Source organism: Lithobates pipiens, unplaced genomic scaffold (genome assembly GCF_037356315.1).
Source record: "Lithobates pipiens isolate NorthernLeopardFrog02 unplaced genomic scaffold, aLitPip1_a1.2 Scaffold_8, whole genome shotgun sequence".
Classification (NCBI taxonomy): domain Eukaryota; kingdom Metazoa; phylum Chordata; class Amphibia; order Anura; family Ranidae; genus Lithobates; species Lithobates pipiens.
In genome coordinates this window covers 158,028,631-158,046,547 of record NW_027507903.1, presented here as the reverse complement: position 1 = coordinate 158,046,547, position 17,917 = coordinate 158,028,631, and the positions used below count along the sequence as shown (strand labels likewise).

General features: G+C 41.6%; 1 protein-coding gene across 1 annotated transcript in view; it reads left to right on the top strand.

The window, feature by feature from the left end:
- The first annotated feature begins 2,612 nt into the window (after positions 1–2,612).
- PHYH (phytanoyl-CoA 2-hydroxylase) overlaps positions 2,613–17,917 on the top strand; it is a 41,671-nt gene continuing 26,366 nt past the window's right edge. The window contains exons 1-3 of the mRNA XM_077473700.1: positions 2,613–2,777; positions 13,962–14,017; positions 17,494–17,604. Of these exons, the coding sequence (XP_077329826.1) occupies positions 2,712–2,777; positions 13,962–14,017; positions 17,494–17,604 (233 nt within the window). The 5' untranslated portion in view covers positions 2,613–2,711. The remainder of the gene's footprint in view (positions 2,778–13,961; positions 14,018–17,493; positions 17,605–17,917) is intronic.

The window sequence follows — 17,917 nt, the reverse complement described above, 5'->3', positions numbered from 1 at the left end:
GCCCTGTTGGGGGCGGTAAGGGACTTGCTGAGTCGAGGGGTGGTTGTACCAGGGATTCTACTCAAATCTGTTTCTGGTTCCCAAGAAGGAAGGGGTACGTCCAATCTTGGACTTAAAAGCCCTCAATCACTTTGTAAAAATGCAGAGGATCAGGATGGAATCACTTCGCTCAGTAGTCGCTGCACTCCATCAAGGGGACTCCCTGGCGTCCTTGGACATCCAGGATGCGTACCTGCACATACCCATATGTCTGCAGCATTAAAAGTTTCTGCAATTTGCAGTTGGGGAAGCCCACTATCAGTTTGTGGCTCTACCATTTGGCCTGGCATCAGCCCCCGAGTCTTTACCAAGGTATTGCCTCCAGTTTTGGCGTTGCTGCGACAACGCGGGATCGTGATCGTGGGATATCTAGATGATCTCCTCCTGAGAGCATCTTCCGCCTCAGAGTTGGAGGAGGATGTTGCGATCTCCATGCAGACTTTGCAAGAATTTGGGTGGCTGTTGAACCTAAAGAAGTCGGTGATGGTACCGACCCAGCATTTGGAGTACCTAGGCTTGTTGCTGTACTCCAAAGAAGCGAGAGTCTTTCTCCCTTCAGACAAGGTGCAGACCCTCAGAGCCGCGATAAAACTACTGTGGAATCGCAAGTGGTCGTCACTTCGCTTTGGCATGCGAGTCCTGGGACTCATGGTGGCCACCTTCGAGGCCATGCCGTATGCCCAGTTCCACACCAGGGTCTTGCAGAAAGAGATTTTGTCGAAATGGGACAAATCTCCATTGTCCCTGGATCGCTCGATCCAGGTGAGCCAGTCCGTCAGAGACTCCCTGCTATAGTGGCTGAGATCCCCGGTGATTCGGTCAGGAAAGTCGTTCCTACCTCTCCAATGGACAATGATCACAACGGACGCCAGCCTAGCCGGCTGGGGTGGAGTGATGGGGATTCAGTCGGCTCACGGCCTCTGGTTGACGGAAGAATCCAAGTTGCCGATCAATCTGCTCAAATTGAGAGTGATCAGGCTGTGCCTCTGCACATGGTCGTTGAGTCTTCAAGGGCGTCCAATAAGGATACAGTCGGAGAACGCCACGGCTGTTGCGTACATAAATCACCAAGGGGAAACAAGGAGCTCAGCTGCTGCTCGGGAGGTCGCTCATATACTTCGGTGGGCAGAGCGTCCCTGTCGGACATTTACATCCCGGGGGTGGAAAATTGGCAGGCGGACTATCTGAGTCGACAGATGCTGGACCCAGGAGAATGGGCATTGCATCCGGAGATATTCAGGCTGCTGTGCCTGAAGTGGTGCACGCCAGATGTGGATCTATTGGCCTCCCATCTCAATCGAAAGGTGCCAAGATTCCTGTCCAGGACAACAGATCCGTGGGCAGACGTGTCAGCGCTGGTGGCTCCGTGGGATCAGTACCAGCTGATCTACGCCTTTCCTCCACTGAAACTGTTGCCACGTCTGCTTCGCAGAGTGGAAGCCGAGGGGATTCCAGTAATCCTGGTTGCCCAAGATTGGCCTCAGTGGCCCTGGTACGCCTGGTGGCAGACGCTCCCTGGCGACTGCCGCTGCGAGAGGACCTCCTATCTCAAGGCCCAATCTTTCACCCTGCTTTACCATGGCTGGCTTTAACAGCATGGCTATTGAGAGCCAGGTGCTGAGGAACTGGGGTCTGTCGGACTCGGTGATTCCAACTATGTTGAGGGCGCGGAAATCTTCTTCACGGAAGATATACCATCGTACCTGGAAGGCTTACATTTCCATGTGTGAGGAGAAAGGGTGGCATCCGTGCTCCTTTTCTATATCCAGGATCCTGCTGTTTCTTCAGCAAGTAGACCAGAAGTTGGCGTTAAGCACCATTAAGGGGCAAATTTCAGCCTTGGCGTCTCACTCATTAGTGAGTACCTTTGTTCAGGGGGGACATGTAGTCCCTCCGTTGCGTCCACCGTTACCCCCATGGGTTATTTATTTATTATTGTAAAAAATATTGTTTTTTTTTTTTCAAAACCGTCGCTCTTTTTTTGTTTCTAGCGTAAAAAAATAAAAACCACAGAGGTGATCAAATACCACCGAAAAAAAAGCTCTAGTTGTGGAAAAAAAAATAAAGACATGAATTTTATTTGGGGACAGCGTCACACGACCGCGCAATTGTCAGTTAAAGTGACGCAGTGCCGTATTGCATAAAATGGCCTGGTCAGGAAGGTGGTAAAGGGGTTAAACCTTGTAAAAGTGTATTTTTTTTTTATTGCATTTGAAAAATCTCTGCACAACATAAAAAAATTGAACGACCGCCTTTTTATTCTCTAGGGTTTCTGATAATATATATATATATATATATATATATATATATATATATATATATATATAGTTTGGGGGTTCTGAGTCATTTTCTAGTAACAACCAAAAAAAATTATTTTTATATGTAGGAGAAAAAAAAAGTCCGGATTAGCCTGGGTGGGAAGTGGTTAAATGCGCACACCTCTACTTGTACTACACAACACAAACTTGGAGGAGCAACACATGGAAGAGACAGGGAGGTGCAATGGTAGTCACAACACTGTCTGCTCTCCATAGGGGGCGGAGGCTCTGCAGACAAGCCTTAGTCACGTGGGTGGTATAGGACTTTGCACGGAGGAGGTGTTTCTATGGGGTTATACATACGGAGCTCGGACTGTGTCTCCGCTTTAGAGCTCCTCCACCACCGCTAGTGACATGCAGGCCCGAAGCCTCAACTTCCCGGCCGGGAGCGGCCGCCTCTCCGTCCTCCAGCGGCACCTCGTATCCTTTGTGAGATGGTAGTGCGGTCTATTTCAGGGGAGAATATTCCACAGAGCTCGGTGTGTTCTGTTCTGTATGCCCGGGCTGGCCCTCCATTCCATTGAAAGGAGAGACGTCTCCCCACACCGGAAGTCCCCTTAGCTCTATATACAGCACAGCTCCAGTCATGATGGGGCTCTTCCGCGCAACTGTACTCTGCTGTCACCTGACTTTCATCTCTAGGTGTCTTCCAGGCAGGGAAATGTCACCAGTACATATCTCCCCCCTGGTAGCCATAGAGCCAGTTCACACCACATGCAGCCCAGTGCATTTTTTTTCTGCATGAAAAACGCATGGAAGGTAGGTTATATGGTTTCCAATAGCAGAGTTCACACCAGTGAGATCAGTTCCAGAAAACTTTTTTCTACACCGTACTGGAGCGCAGTAAAACGCACATGTCCTTATTAAGGGCCAGTTCACACCATTTAAAACACTGTCTAGATGCTTTTCTGCTAGTTTTTGATGCGTTCCAATGCGTTTTTGATGCAGTCCAGTGTATTTTTTTTATTTATCTTCCTAGGCTTTAGAGCTGGTTCACACCATGAAAAACGCACTCCAGATCCGTTCCTGATGCATGCCCGTTTTTAACGTTTTTCTGATGCAGCCCAGATGCTATTTTATTTATTTTTTATTTTTTTTCCACTATACTAGGGTCTGGTGCATTTTTGATGCGTTTTACTGCATTCCAGTGCAGGAAAAATGCAGCGTTTTTATTTTTTTCCTGGCACTGTGTGCACTGTTGTTTAATTTAAGTCATTGAAAACCGTATAACCTACTTTCCATGCATTTTCGATGTATAAAAAAATACACTGGACTGCATGTGGTGTTAGGGCCAGGTCACACCACATGCAGTTCCGTTTTTTTTTTTTTTTTTTTCCCGCGCCAGAAACTGACTGCACGGTGTCAACTAGAGCCATTGGAAAACACTGCATGCATTTTTAGTGCAGAAAAAAGCGCATGGAACTGCGTCTGATGTGAACTAGCACTGAATAAGGACTTCTTCCTTCCCCCTTTTTTTTCTGGAACTGCAAGCTCTGGTGTGATCTATGCCATTAAAAACCATATAACCATCTGTTCACACTGTAGAAATGCAATCCAGATGCTGGAAAATGTGGGGAAAAAGAAACAATATTTTTTTTAATTTCTGCTATAAAACATTTGTAAAAATCGAATTTCTTCATGATTTTAGGCTTGATTTACACTTATTCAATTTTGGTGCTTTTTATTTTTTGCAAAAACGCACTACAGTCCTTTTAACGTTTCCTATGGGACACGCTCACATCTATGCTTTTTTTCAGCCATGGCATTTTTGGAAAGGGTCCGTGACCTTTTTTTTTTTTTTTTTTTTTTTTTTTTTTTTTCATGCAAAACTGCTTTTTTTTTATTTTTTGGTTCCATAAACTTCACTGGAGAAGCTGTAGAAAAGTATGTAGTGTGTTTCTACCTTGATTGGTGTTTTTTTTTTTTTTTTTTTGCCAGTTTGATTAAAAAACGCAAATCACGATATAAACGCACTACATTCTTTTCTGCAGTTTTTCCATTGAAGTCTAAGGAACCAAAAAGCACTGTTTTGCACGTATAAGTCTCAGTTCACACTGGGGCAATGCGAGAACCAGCGTGTTTCCATATCTGCAAAAAACACATAAGTGTGAATCGGTCATTATGCCAAAATGTATTCTGCTACATGTCTTTGGTGGAAAATAAATAAATATCACAATAAATGTATATTGATACGTTTGCGTGATGGCTATAGAGCTTGGTAAAGATACTGGAATTTTTATTTTATACTGGAAATGATCGGTGACTTATAGTGGGACTATGATAGTGTGGTGGGCAATCTGACACCAGCTGACATCAATAGTGACACTAATACAGTGATCAGTGCTAATACTATACACTGTCACTGTACTAATAACACTGGCAGGGAAGGGGTTAACATTGAGGGGCAATTAAGGGGTTAAATGTGTGCCTGACAATGTTTACTGCGTGTGTTATGTGCTGCTTTTACTAACTAATCTTGATGTGTGGTTTTATTTTTTTTCCCTTCCTGCTTTTGGAGGGAGCAAAAAGGGCAAGGTCACCTATCGGTGTACAGAGCTCTTGTTAAAAACACAGAGCTCCCTCCTTTATTTTTATTTTTTTTATTTATTTTGAATAATGTAGCCAATCGTTGGCCAGCACCTGCTGTGCTTGTGCTATAACATATTTCTCATACCCAGAGGTGCTGTTTATGTATCGGATACATGATCCAGCACAAAGCATCCACCCTCCCGCAGTATGTATGCATGGGGGGGGGGGGGGTCAGCAAATGTTTAAAAAGCATGCTGACCCAACCCTAATGATGATGCATTTTTGGTGCATTTTTGATGCTTCAAGCTTTTGTGGGCGAAAACTCCTACATGTATTTTACATGTGTTCTTGGTGCATTTCCATTAAAGTCTATGGGGCAAAAAAAAAAGCACTTCACAAGAAGCTCCAGCACCTTTAAAAAAAAAAAAAAGTGTTTGTATTGATGTGAGCAGGAACCATAGAGAATGTTTTTTCCATTTGTGTGCAGCACAACAGCTAACACAGGAGAAAACGCACTAGTAAATGGGGGTTTAAAGCGGTAGTAAGCCTGCTAACTTTTTTTTTTTCCTACACCTGTAAGGCAAAAGGCATAATGAGCTAGTATGCAACTCATACTAGCTCATTATGAAATACATTAGATCGAGGCGTTGGTATCTCACCCGGTCCACGCCAAGGGAGCTGACATTTTGCCTCGGTGTGTCAAGGTTTTGCGGCTCCGGCGCTGTGAGTGGCCGGAGCCACGATGTCGTCACTCCCACGCATGCGCATTGGAGACTTCTTTCCGGCAAGGTCCGGCGTCTGCCAGACTTTTAGCCAAGGATCCATAGAGCGCATGCGCCGCTGAAGTCAGCAGCTCATTGCAAGGGGAATAAATATCTCCTAAACCGTACAGGTTTAGGAGATATTCTTTTTACTTACAGGTTAGGCTTACCTGTAGGTAAAAGTAAAAAAAAAATGACTATACAACCACTTTACGCTAGGGTCACACTTTTTCTAGGCACATTTGTACAAGTGTTTTCAGGTTAGAGCGTTTTTTGTTTTAGCCAATGGAAAGCTAGTTACTCGGAGAAGGAGAGGCAAGAAACTGCAAAAATACACACTTTTCAGGCGTTAATCATTGAAATCCTTGGGGACCAAAAACACAACTCTGCTTCAAGGAATCTCATGTACTACAACAAGCTTCCAGCAACGTGACACTCAGATGTAAGGGGGCACCATAGGATACAATGGATATCCTCAAGATAAGCGTTGAAGGACTTCAAATCCCTCAGGTGTAGACTGAGCCTATGGAAGATTGCCCCGATGGTTTTTCCTAAAACGTTGGTGAGAAGGTGAGAGGAAATCTGTCCACAGAAACACCATTACATTGTTTTAAAAAACATAGGCGTTCCGTTGAATTGTCAAACAAAACTTTTACGGCACTTGTTGGTAGTTGTTGTTCGGGATTTATATAGCGCCAGCAGTTTGCGCAGCGCTTTACAATATAAAGGCATACAGTTCAATACAAGAGTTGAGGGCCCTTGCTCCTGGGAACTTACAATCTAATAGGGAGGGGCTAGTGGAACAAAAGGATGAAAAATATTGTCTGGCTGAAGAAAACCGCAGATTTAGGCGACTGAGCATTTAACGGTTTATCAGTGTCGCAGTGCTGACCTAAAACATATATGAACTTCAGTCACTCACTTGCACTTTGTACAGAAATACCTTTACATTCCTCACTGGACAGTACTTGATTAAGATAAGATATATTATGTTTGTTAACTGGCAACATTTTAGTTGTCCTTTTTTTACTTTCAGCCTTTTGTGTAAAAAAGTCACATCAAAACGAAATAAAATAGTTTTTTAATGGACTAATATTCAAGGCACTCTTAAGAAAACCTTTACTATTTGGTTATGTTTATATAGTGTTTTTATAAAGAAAAACCCAAGGCAAGAGCATGTTTTACATTCCAAAGCTATACAATTCCCTTGGGGTTGAGTCAATAAAAGTACATTAATTCTGTTTATTGTATTCCAGTTGCTTCCAGCTAAAGTGGTTACATTTGGGGAGCTTCAAACTGAGCAGAGTGGTAAAATGAATCTGCTAGCCTCCTGCTTACATATAGTTCTATAAGAAACCTATGATTTGGGGGGGGGGGGGGGGGTAGCGTAGACTGTTGCAGACCTCTTGTGTTTTTGGTTAGTAACTCAAAGTATTATTAAATTGGTTGTAAACCCTTACAACCAACTTTGACCTATAGGTAAGCCTTGATTAAGGCTTACCTGTAGGTCCAAGAAATGTCTCCTAAACCGTATAGGTTTAGAAGATATTTACCCGTAGACAGTGGCACGCAGGCGCACTGGGCAGGCCGCGGCGATATGCCGCGAGTGTCGGCTCCCGTGTGCATGCGCGGGAGTGACAAGCTTAGACCTAGTGCTGAACTTTCTCATTAGACAATCCAGCAAAACATTGCACACCCTGAGGCTGGGTCCACACTGGTGCACTGTGCGAGATCGCACAAGTGTGAACCGGGACTTCCGGGTCTCGCTGCTCTGGCTCTGCGATTCGCCGGAGCAGCGAGACCCGGAAGTTACTCTGGGATCCATGTCAGTGGTGGACATGAAGACGGAGGACCGCTTCGGGGGCTTCATTCTCAGGTAAGTTATTCATAATGAGCTAGTATGCTATGCATACTAGCTCATTATGCCTTTGCCTTACAGGGTGTGTTTTGTTTTTTTGTTTTTTTAGCCTTTACTTCCTCTTTAAAGCCAGGGGATCCGTATATAATGGCCAAGCAACTAGTAGAGGTCAGCTATGGCGTCCATGGATTTCTCTCCAGACAGGGTTCCCATAAAAAAGATGATTTACTAGGAAGATAATGAACTTTAGAGGAAAGTTTTTTTTTTTTTTTTTTTTTTAACCATCATTATCTGGTTGTGTGATGGTGTTATTGTGAAGGAAAAAAAAAAAAACAGGTTATGGAAGATGGGAAAAAATTCAAATACTTTTTTTGCATACAAAATGAATGCATTTGGAATCCGTATGTTATTTTTATACAATGTGTTTTTTACAAATGAACATTTTAAATTTAGTAGAGGGCATTTTCATGTTTCAGTCCCGGTTCACACTTGTGCGATCTCGCACAGTGCACCAGTGTGGACCCAGCCTCAGGGTGTGCAATGTTTTGCTGGATTGTCTAATGAGAAAGTTCAGCACTAGGTCTAAGCTTGTTGACTACTTCTGCAGATTGAAGATTTAAAGCGGTTTTATACTCAAATGTTACACTTTTACCTACAAGTAAGCCTATAATAAAGCTTAACTGTAGGTAAAATTAATATCTCCTAAACCTATGCATGCAGCCGCCGACGTCGGCGGCACATGCGCTCTGAATGCCCCAGCTGAAGGTCCGGCAGCCTTGTTGGGGGAAAAAAACTGTGCGTGGGAGTGACGTCATCAGGGCTCTGGCCACTCACAGCGCCGGAGCCACGAACCTGGAAGACATGCTGAGGGCAAGATGTCAGCTCCCTTGGCGTGGACCGGGCACCGATACGGGGGCTTTGTTCTGAGGTAAGTATTTGATAATGAGCTAGTATGCGCTGCATATTAGCTCATTTATACCTTTTTGCCTTGCAGGGTTTATTCTCCCCTGTAGGGGCGATATTATGAACCTCACTGCAAGATCCCTGTGAATGCAATATTTAAATTCTTATGAGAAGGTGCTCTTACATTGTGCCTGAACTTCTTTCTTCTTTTCCCCTCCCTTCTTTTCCCCTCCCTTCTTTTCCCCTCCCTTCTTTTCCCCTCCCTTCTTTTCCCCTCCCTTCTTTTCCCCTCCCTTCTTTTCCCCTCCCTTCTTTTCCCCTCCCTTCTTTTCCCCTCCCTTCTTTTCCCCTCCCTTCTTTTCCCCTCCCTTCTTTTCCCCTCAAAACAAATTCACATCAGAACATACAAATTTTGCAGAATGACCTGAATACAGTAATAGAGTGGGCAGGCAAATGAGGTTTAATGTGGAGAAATGTAAAGTAATGCACTTGGGAACAAAAAACATAAATGCAAACTGTTCACTAGGTGGAGAACCTCTGGGGGGTCCTAATAGATGACGAATTGAGTAATGGCATGCAATGTCAAGCTTCAGCTACCAAAGCAGGCAGAATATTGGCATGCATAAAGACTATACTCCAGGGATAAAACTATAATTCTGTCACTTTATAAAACCCTGGTTAGACCTCATCTGGAGTATTCTGTCCAGTTCTGGTCACCGGTCCTCAGAAGGAAGGTGCTGGAACTGGAGAGAGTCCAAAGAAGGACAACGAAATTGGTAAGAGTACTGGAGGACCTCCATTATACCATAGCTATATACGATGGGAAATTATTATAGACACTGACACGTGTACACCTACACAGGTGTTTTTTTTTATTTATTTATTTTTAATCTCCAATTGCTGGGACCTTCTCTGTGTACTGTAATGCAGCTGTGGTTAACCAGAGCTGGATTGCCGTGTACTGGGACAGTCCTGGCTGCAGGGCAGAAGGGCTGGACGTTCTACACACCCTGTGTACAATGATGATTTTATCATGTGTAAAACGCAACAGGTTAAGCAAGTATTATTACTGCAGGATTTTTTTTTACTTTAAAGGATAGGTTCACCTTTTTAACAGAAAATAATACATGCACATTTTTGTTTTGTCTTTTTATTTTTATTTATTGTTTTGTTTTGTTTCTGGAGCCTGTAAAGCATTGCACCAGCAGATCGGTGGTGCCATGCAGGTCTCCTGCAGACCTGTCAGTGTATCTGTGTGCCCTTATCCTTTTGATACAACAATTTATTATGGGGGAGGGGATTCTTAGGCCAGTGGTTCTCAACTCCTGCCCTCAAGACCCACTAACAGGCCAGGTTTGTAAGATAACTGAAATATGTCGCAGGTGATATCCTTTGTGATTGCAGTATTCTAGCCTGCATCTCCCCAAGGTAATACTTAATCTGGTCTGTTAGTGGGTCCCGAGGACAGGCGTTGAGAACCACTGGACAGAGAGGAGGAGACATGAGCTCCGGTAGGCCACTGAGCAGGTAAGTATAGACATGATGATTTTTTATTTTTATTTTTTTTATTCGTTTTACAATCGCTTTAATAGGTAAGCTGAACCATTTAAAAACAAGGTATTAATGCCAGAAACTGGTGTAAAACTATAGCAGTTTTATTATATTTGTTGCAGCATCACCAAAAATGACTACTTATTGACCACAATATGTACCTTTTTTTTTTTTTTTTTTTTTTCCTCAATATATGCTTACATCTTGGATTTTATGTACAAACCTTAGTGTATCTAAACTCAAGAATATATTGCAGCTTACATCACTGCTGCATTTGTTTTTGTCCTTTGTAGTGATCCTGCCAATAACACACTTCCTTAAAACAATAAATTCCAAACATTATATCATCTTCCTAAATCTTGCCTGCCTTTTTATTTTTTATCTATGCCATATAATGTTCCCGCTGGTAAAAAGAAAAAAGTATTGGCAGCACATACTAGCTCATTATGAAATGCTTGCCTCAGACCGAAGCCCCTATAACAGAGCCCGGTCCACTCCAAGGGAGCTGACATCTTGCCCTCAGCATGTCTTCCAGGTTTGCGGCTTCGATGTCGTTCGTGGCCGGAGCCACGATGACGTCACTCCTGCGCATGTGTGCAGGAGTTTTCTTCCTGGCAAGGTCCGGCAGCATCTGCCAGGCATTCAGAGCGCATGTGCCGCTGTCAGCTGCTGCATGCAAATCGAAATCGTACAGGTTTAGGAGATATTAATTTTACCTATAGGTAAGCCGCCTTATAGGCTTACCTGTAGGTAAAAATGTTAAATTTGGGTATACAGCCACTTTAAGATCCCCCACACATTTACTTCCTTGCATTCTATGACATGTATTCACTATGCCCTGTGGATAGGCACTGCTGTGTCGCAGAATTCCCAAAGCCTGCCTTCTGGATTATAAAGCATTTCAGGAGGCGTAGGCGTCGGTACAGGAAACGCTGCTTACCAGCAGCAAGGTACCATGGGGTAGGTAGTCCTTGGAAATTTCTAAGTAAACAGCAAAGGAGAGGCTGCAAAGTGTAAAGGGATCCCAGAAAGTGATGGGGAATGATGCCCATGAGACAAGCAGCAGTTACAACATAAGAAGAGGATATTTTTTCATAGCTTATATTGGATTGTCAAAAATAACTATTGTTATAACAACGCTGATGTTATAAAACTGAAGTGTATGCGGTGACCATAGAATTCTATTAATAAATTGCTGTTGACTATTTTTAGCCACAACCAACAATAAAACATTACAGGGATTAAAAAAAATAAAACTCTTCTGTAAGCTCATTGTATTACACAGCGCCTGGCCTCCTACTGCTTTAAGAGTCCTCTCAAACTGTTAGCTCCCGAAAAACGCTGGTAAAGCGCCACTTTAACGGCGCTTTAACAGCATTTTTCGAGCACTAGCAGGGCGTTTTTAACCCCCGCTAGAGGCCAAATAAAGGGTTAAAAGCGCTCACAAAGCGCGGCTGCCACAATCGCTTTGCAGGCACTTCCCATTGATTTCAGTGGGAAGGGGCGATTTAGGAGCGGTGTATTCACCGCTCCAAAAGCGCTGCAAAGAAGCCAGAGCAGCACAGCGCCTCAGTGTGAGAGTACTTGGGCTTTCACATTGGGATTGCAGATGCCTTCTTTCAGGCGCTTTTTTTTTTTATTTATTTTTTACAGCTAATGTGCCTGAAAAATGCCCCAGTGTGAAAGGGGTCTTGCTTTTTTTTTTTTTTTTTTTTTTTTTCAGGAGCAGTTGCCTATAGTTTGCTTCTTATAATAAGACTGCATCTCACAGTTCATATGGTGCAATTAAGAAATGCTGTAATTTAAACAAATACAGAGGCTACCATGGCTGAAAAAAAAGGAAAAAATGCAAGCTGCCTGCTTTCTTTGGCTTCAGATTTAAACTTTGAGCCACTTATCTATCAATAACTAGTATACAGGAAAATTAGACTGATGTCAGAGCACCTTATCTGCACGGTTAATCAAGGTCAATGACTAAGAAAGCACTAAAGTTGAATTTGCATGGTTGACAGGAAACTTAATTTTAAAGTGTATGTATAGCCAGCGCTTGACAAATTTTGTTTTTAATCTAGGAGCCAGACACCTAGAGAATAAAATGGTGGCAGTTCCAATTTTTTATGTCACAAAATATTATAACAAAGGCCTAGGAAACACAAAATTTCAGTAAAAAAACAAAACATATTGTTGGTTCATTTTAACCACTTCCCGACCGGTGCACGCCAATGTATGTCGGCAGAATGGCACGGACAGGCAAATGGGCGTACAAGTATGTCCCTTTTTAAATTTGTGGTCGGGACCTCCGTGAGTCCGGTCCCATGGACTCTATCGCCACGGGGATGCCCACGATCTTCTCACGCAGAGAAAGAACGGGGAGATGCTAAAGTAAACAAGCATCTCCCTGTTCTGCTTAGTAACAGAGACACGGAGACTCTGATCTCTGCTCCCTGTGATTGGAGCAAAGATCAGTGATGTGTAAAACACAGCCACGCCCCCACAGTTAGTAACACGCCCCTAGGACACACTTAATCCCTACACTGCCATCTAGTGGTTAACCCCTTCACTGCCAGTGTCATTTACACAGGAATCTGTGCATTTGTATTGCATCATTTAGGATCATGGTTCCAAAAATCTTTTAAAAATGTGATGTGTCTGCCACAATGTCGCAGTCACAATAAAAAAAAAGTTAACGGCCGGGGAAACTGAACAGGGACCCGTAAATTACATGCAACAACAACTAAAAGGGGGAGAAGTGCGGACCCAGGCCCACAGATGCGCAGGCCGAGATAAATGTGGGGGGGTCAAATGGGCTGTGGGAAGAATTCGGGTAGCACCCTAGGCACCAGCACCAAACTTCTGGTTGCCATGTCGACCTGGAGTTTGTTGAGCCCCATGCATAGCTATTTTTTAGGTGTTGTATAGGAGGAAGAAGGATTGGAACGCCTCTTTTGGTTGCCTTCACGCTTTCAATTTGTCCTGGTGATCATTCTCACCTAGACAGAAAGTGATGGGAAATCCAAAATTTCAGTTGTCATCAGAATAAGATTTGAGAACGAAACCATAAAATGACAGGGGTTTTAAACCTTCCTTACTTTTATCAGCTTATGCATTAAAACATGACTACAGGAAAAAAAATGTGCTTACACTGCTTATATATTTTCAACTCGTGCCACTAGCATGAGTGCTCTTCCCCAGAGATATCATCTAGGCATACCATGCATTCAGGTGGTATCTGCATAGCTGGAAGGCCAGTGAGTGTCGCCTTCCTCTCATTATACCAACACAAAATTTACACTGGACAATGGCACTTGTTTTAATTCAAGTCCAGTACTAAAAAATAAATGGTAAACTTGGGTATAGTTTATAAAATTGCTCAGTTAACAGGTATTTAGTGTGTGTGTATGTATGTGTGTGTGTGTGTATATATATATATATATATATATATATATATATATATATATATATATATATATAATAAAATTTTATGTAAATTTCAGGATTGGTTGAAAACAAATTACTGATGACTAGCTTGAATCTGAATATTAAAACATTTATTATCGGATTGATACAGTATATGACAGCATGATGAATAATTATTTGCATGGATAAGGTTATGTTCATACATCGCTGTACATATATTTGACTTTTTTCCTTAAATCTAGAATCTTCATAGCTCTTTGTACCAACCTGTGATCTCTGAATAATACAGCTGTTTTCATGCTATAATTACCACTGATATCTCAAGATATTTGGCACATGGCTTTGGAGGTGTTTATAACAACTTGTATTCTGTTGTACAGTAAGCATTTACATGCATGTAATATATGGGCTTTGCTCTGTTAGATGTGAAGACCCGATATGCACAATTTACATTTTCAATAGAGGTATCCCTGGATCCGGTCTTATTTTTCATTTAACAGTAACTATGCCAGGCATTGTTTGCAAGCAAATTGTATTGCCCATCTGTGTTTTTTGTTAAGTTTTATGCCTTACATAACATTTCAGACCGCTGTACCTGTATCAGGACAGGTTTCAACTGTCAGTCATCCAACAAGCTTTCAGTAAGTATGTTTGCTGCCTTTAAATGTGAATCCAAAAAGGAATTGTTTATCTTCAAGAGATCCATGGTGTGCTTATTTTTTATGTAAACATGTTTTTTTTTGGTTTGGGTATTAACAGTTCTTTTGAAAGGAGACCTACTATTCACGAAAATGTATTTGAGTGACAATCGTACAAATTGCAATATATAAACTAGCAGTAATGTATAAAATAAATCCCATAGAGCAAAACGTATGTATTTTTATAAATGGGCAATCCTGACACCCATATGCACTCCTCAGTATCAACTATATGTGTATAGAAGTTAGAAAATGCAGAGTAATGAGCAATTTAGGCATGTTTCAACTAAAAATGGCAAGGCATAAATGAATAGCCCACTAAAGTAGGGCCATAGCTCTTTTGGTCCTACTTTTCCTGTGAGTCACAGGAGTGCACTTTGTTCTGCACTTCGTTCTGCACTCCTGTGGCACATATTTAGCCAACAGTGGGCTAAAGCAACGTCACTCAGCTCGTCCAGATTCTGAAGAGATCCCCAGGGATACACACAGATGCCTGAACGGGGTGCTTGTTCAGCCTCTTGGCCTGTCACTGAGAGCCAGCTGTTCCCACCCCTGCACAGCCCAGCACTGCATTGAGTGCTGGAGGAGCAGAGAGCCAGTGACTGACAGTCACTGGCTCTCTGCTTACTGAAGACTGAGAACCAAGCAATCGGCAGTGAAGCTCTGCTCTCAGATCTTTGAGGTGGCAGGTAACAGATGCAGCCCTGATCCACCTTGGCTCGCATGTATAGGGCAGCCCACTCGTTTCAATGTGCTTTCCTTACCCAGGGAAACGCAAGGGAAAGAAGTCCCTGATTCTTTTGTAAAATTGTGATGCACCACGTGGTTTGGCGCAGGTGAAAAACAAGCGGTCGCCAATGCATGGGCGTGCCATTAAGAATTAATGGCACCTCTGTGCATCTGTTAAAGGGCAGCAAGTTTCTGTATGTGTTATACAAGTGCACAGGTTTTTTTATTTTTTATTATTTATTTATTTTTTGTTTCGAATTTAGCTGATACGTACAAAACAACTTTATATGATTGAAAGCCATTATCAAGCATATTCAGCCAACAGTATGATTCAAAATAGTAGAATATTTTCTCGACTTGTCGGGTTATTTTCCAAAATTGCTAGTCTGGGGATAAAAAAAGCATCACATCCAAGAAGGATGGGAATTTACAGAAAGGAAGAAATTTATGTAGAGTATTCTGTGCAATGGAAAAGCTCAATGCCAAGGTTCCATGAATGCTTTCAAACTCTAGGTGTTTACTGAATGCTAGGTGATCCAGGGTTCCCATATCTCTTCAAACTGGGGCATTTTATCAATGAGGATGACTAAAGCCCCATACACGCTATTAATGTTTCTGCTGAGGTTTTTCCTTCAGGTTTACCAAAACCATGTAGTGCAAGGGCCTGCCTGATTACATACAAATTGAAACTCCTAACATTTGACCTCATTATATGGTTTTGGTAAATCTGAAGGAAAAACTGAGAGTTTGGTCTTAAGCATATACAATGATGATATGGGAGATTTCCATTTTTTATTTATTTTTACCCTTTTCCTGACATGCATAGATGTGAACCAAGCCTAAAAAAGGAAATGGGCATCCGACAGGGGCACAGACCTTAATAACGGATGAGTGTGGGTGTTTTTTTGTTTTTTGTTTTTAATGCAGAATGGGGAAATGTTAAAATTTATCAGTGTTAATGTTGCCTTTTTTTTTTTTTTTTTTTTTTTTTCTTTTGTTGGAGATTCTCTTAAATTTTGTGTGGTACCGGGGCAGGATGTGATATCTCCCCAACAGGGACACAGATAGAAATAAAAATGACATACTGTATGGTATAACCTATTCCCACTTTAACCAGACCCAAACAACATTGTTGGGCTTTAATGTGTGCCCAATATAGTGCTTTCAAGTGACTTTAATTTTATATTTTAACTATAGTTGAAAGCTCCCAGAAGCATCACAATGTAAATAAGAGAATCCCATACCATTCAAAGCTCTCTGGCTGTTATTGTTCTGCCATGCCAACATGGGGATTGGTGAACTGCCTAATCCCCACCATGCTCCTTCCTCCAATCCTACACATTTCACCCAAAGTATGGTCTTAATCCTAGATGATTAAGGTATCGGAGGGGGAAGAAAGACTGGTGAGGATCACCATCAGTTTAAAAGTAAACATGGAAAACACCAAACGGCAGTGCTCGGCTTACTTTTGTTGATTGATTGTGCCTGAAAAATAAAATGCTAAAAATTATTGTATAGGATTTCCCCGCTCTTAACCATGTGACTTGTGCATTAGCATAGGTCATTGTTTTGCATACTGAGCACAACATTTTGGGATATCTGGAAACATTAAAGGGAAAAGGGGGGGAAATATAAGGGACATTATACCCAAAATAAGCACAAATATATAATAGTTAAATAACTTATATATTTGTGCCTATTTTGGGTATACTGTTGTTACTTATTTTACTATGTTATATTACTTATTATGTTATGATGGAATAATCATGTTTTATGTGCATCGTATCAAATTATTGAGCCAATTAAATTTTTATCAATTACTGTAATATGCCCATTATTGCCACCTATTTAATAATATATACAATATTTATTGTATGTCTCATCCTACCTGAGTGGTGTGCTTCATATAAAGTCCCAATGTCCCTTATATTTCCGCCCTTTTTCCCTTTTAATGTTTCCATATAAATAGGGATGGAGACCTGTGTACCAGATGGTCATGGCCTCATAAAGTCCCAACTTCTTCTCTCCTTTTTTTATTTATTTATTTATTTATTTTTTTTATTGCATTTTGGGATATCTTTTATAGATGCTGCCTAGTTTCTTGGCAGCATAAATTTTATGAAGCCTTCACCAGTGAGAAAAGCTGCACGTTTACATTAGGAGTTGGCAAGTCTTTCTGGGAGGACAGTTTGACCCTTGTCCGTGTGCTCCACAATTTCCGGACATGGAAGCCTTGTGAACATCTAAGGTCGTACAACAGCCAGCATTTCATACTGATTGCTAGGGAGCTAATGCAGAGGACATGCTAACCTTAAATTAAGTTGTTGGTACTACCTTACTTAGACAATTTTTCAGTTGTGTTTTACTTTCCCGATAGGAATTGTATACAAGTAAACTGGAATAAAGGACTTTTTTCTTTTTTTTTTTTCTTTTTTCCTTATGTCAACTACAATCCTGATGAAGCAACCTGTATAAATAGTACTTTAGTTTTGGCAACACAGAAGCTGAATTAAGATTTTATTGAGCTTTTTTCTGTTTAACACTGAGTGCTTTCTATTTCTGTAGAGTAGATTTTCATCTTTGCCATTTTTACTGTTGATTATAACAGATAATTGTTCACTTGTGTATTGCATTACTGTCTGCATCCTGAAAGAATGACGAGGTTTGTTTCTTCTGTACTTTGTCAACAGATATACTTTGGATAATAACTTGCTGACTACAGAACAGAGACATTTCTATGAGGAAAATGGCTTTCTTGTTGTGAAAAATCTAGTGTCACATGAGGACATTGATGACTTCAGGTATAAAGAGTTTTCAGTGCATTTAAATCAATTTAATTTTTATTCTATAATCGAGTATATCTAAAAACATTGGCGAAAAGTATTATGATGTATAATATTATAGAGTAGGATAAGGCATGTTTGCATGTACATGCAGGATCCAACTGCACTCAAGTTAGAAGCTCTACAATGCACTGCAAAATGCTTCATAAGCTTGTATGCTTGGCCTTGATGGAGAGAAGGAAGAGGGAGCGTGCTGCAAACCTAGAGCTGCACGATTAATCGTTAAAGAATCATGATCTCGATTAAACACCCGTACAAGTTAAAATCCTGT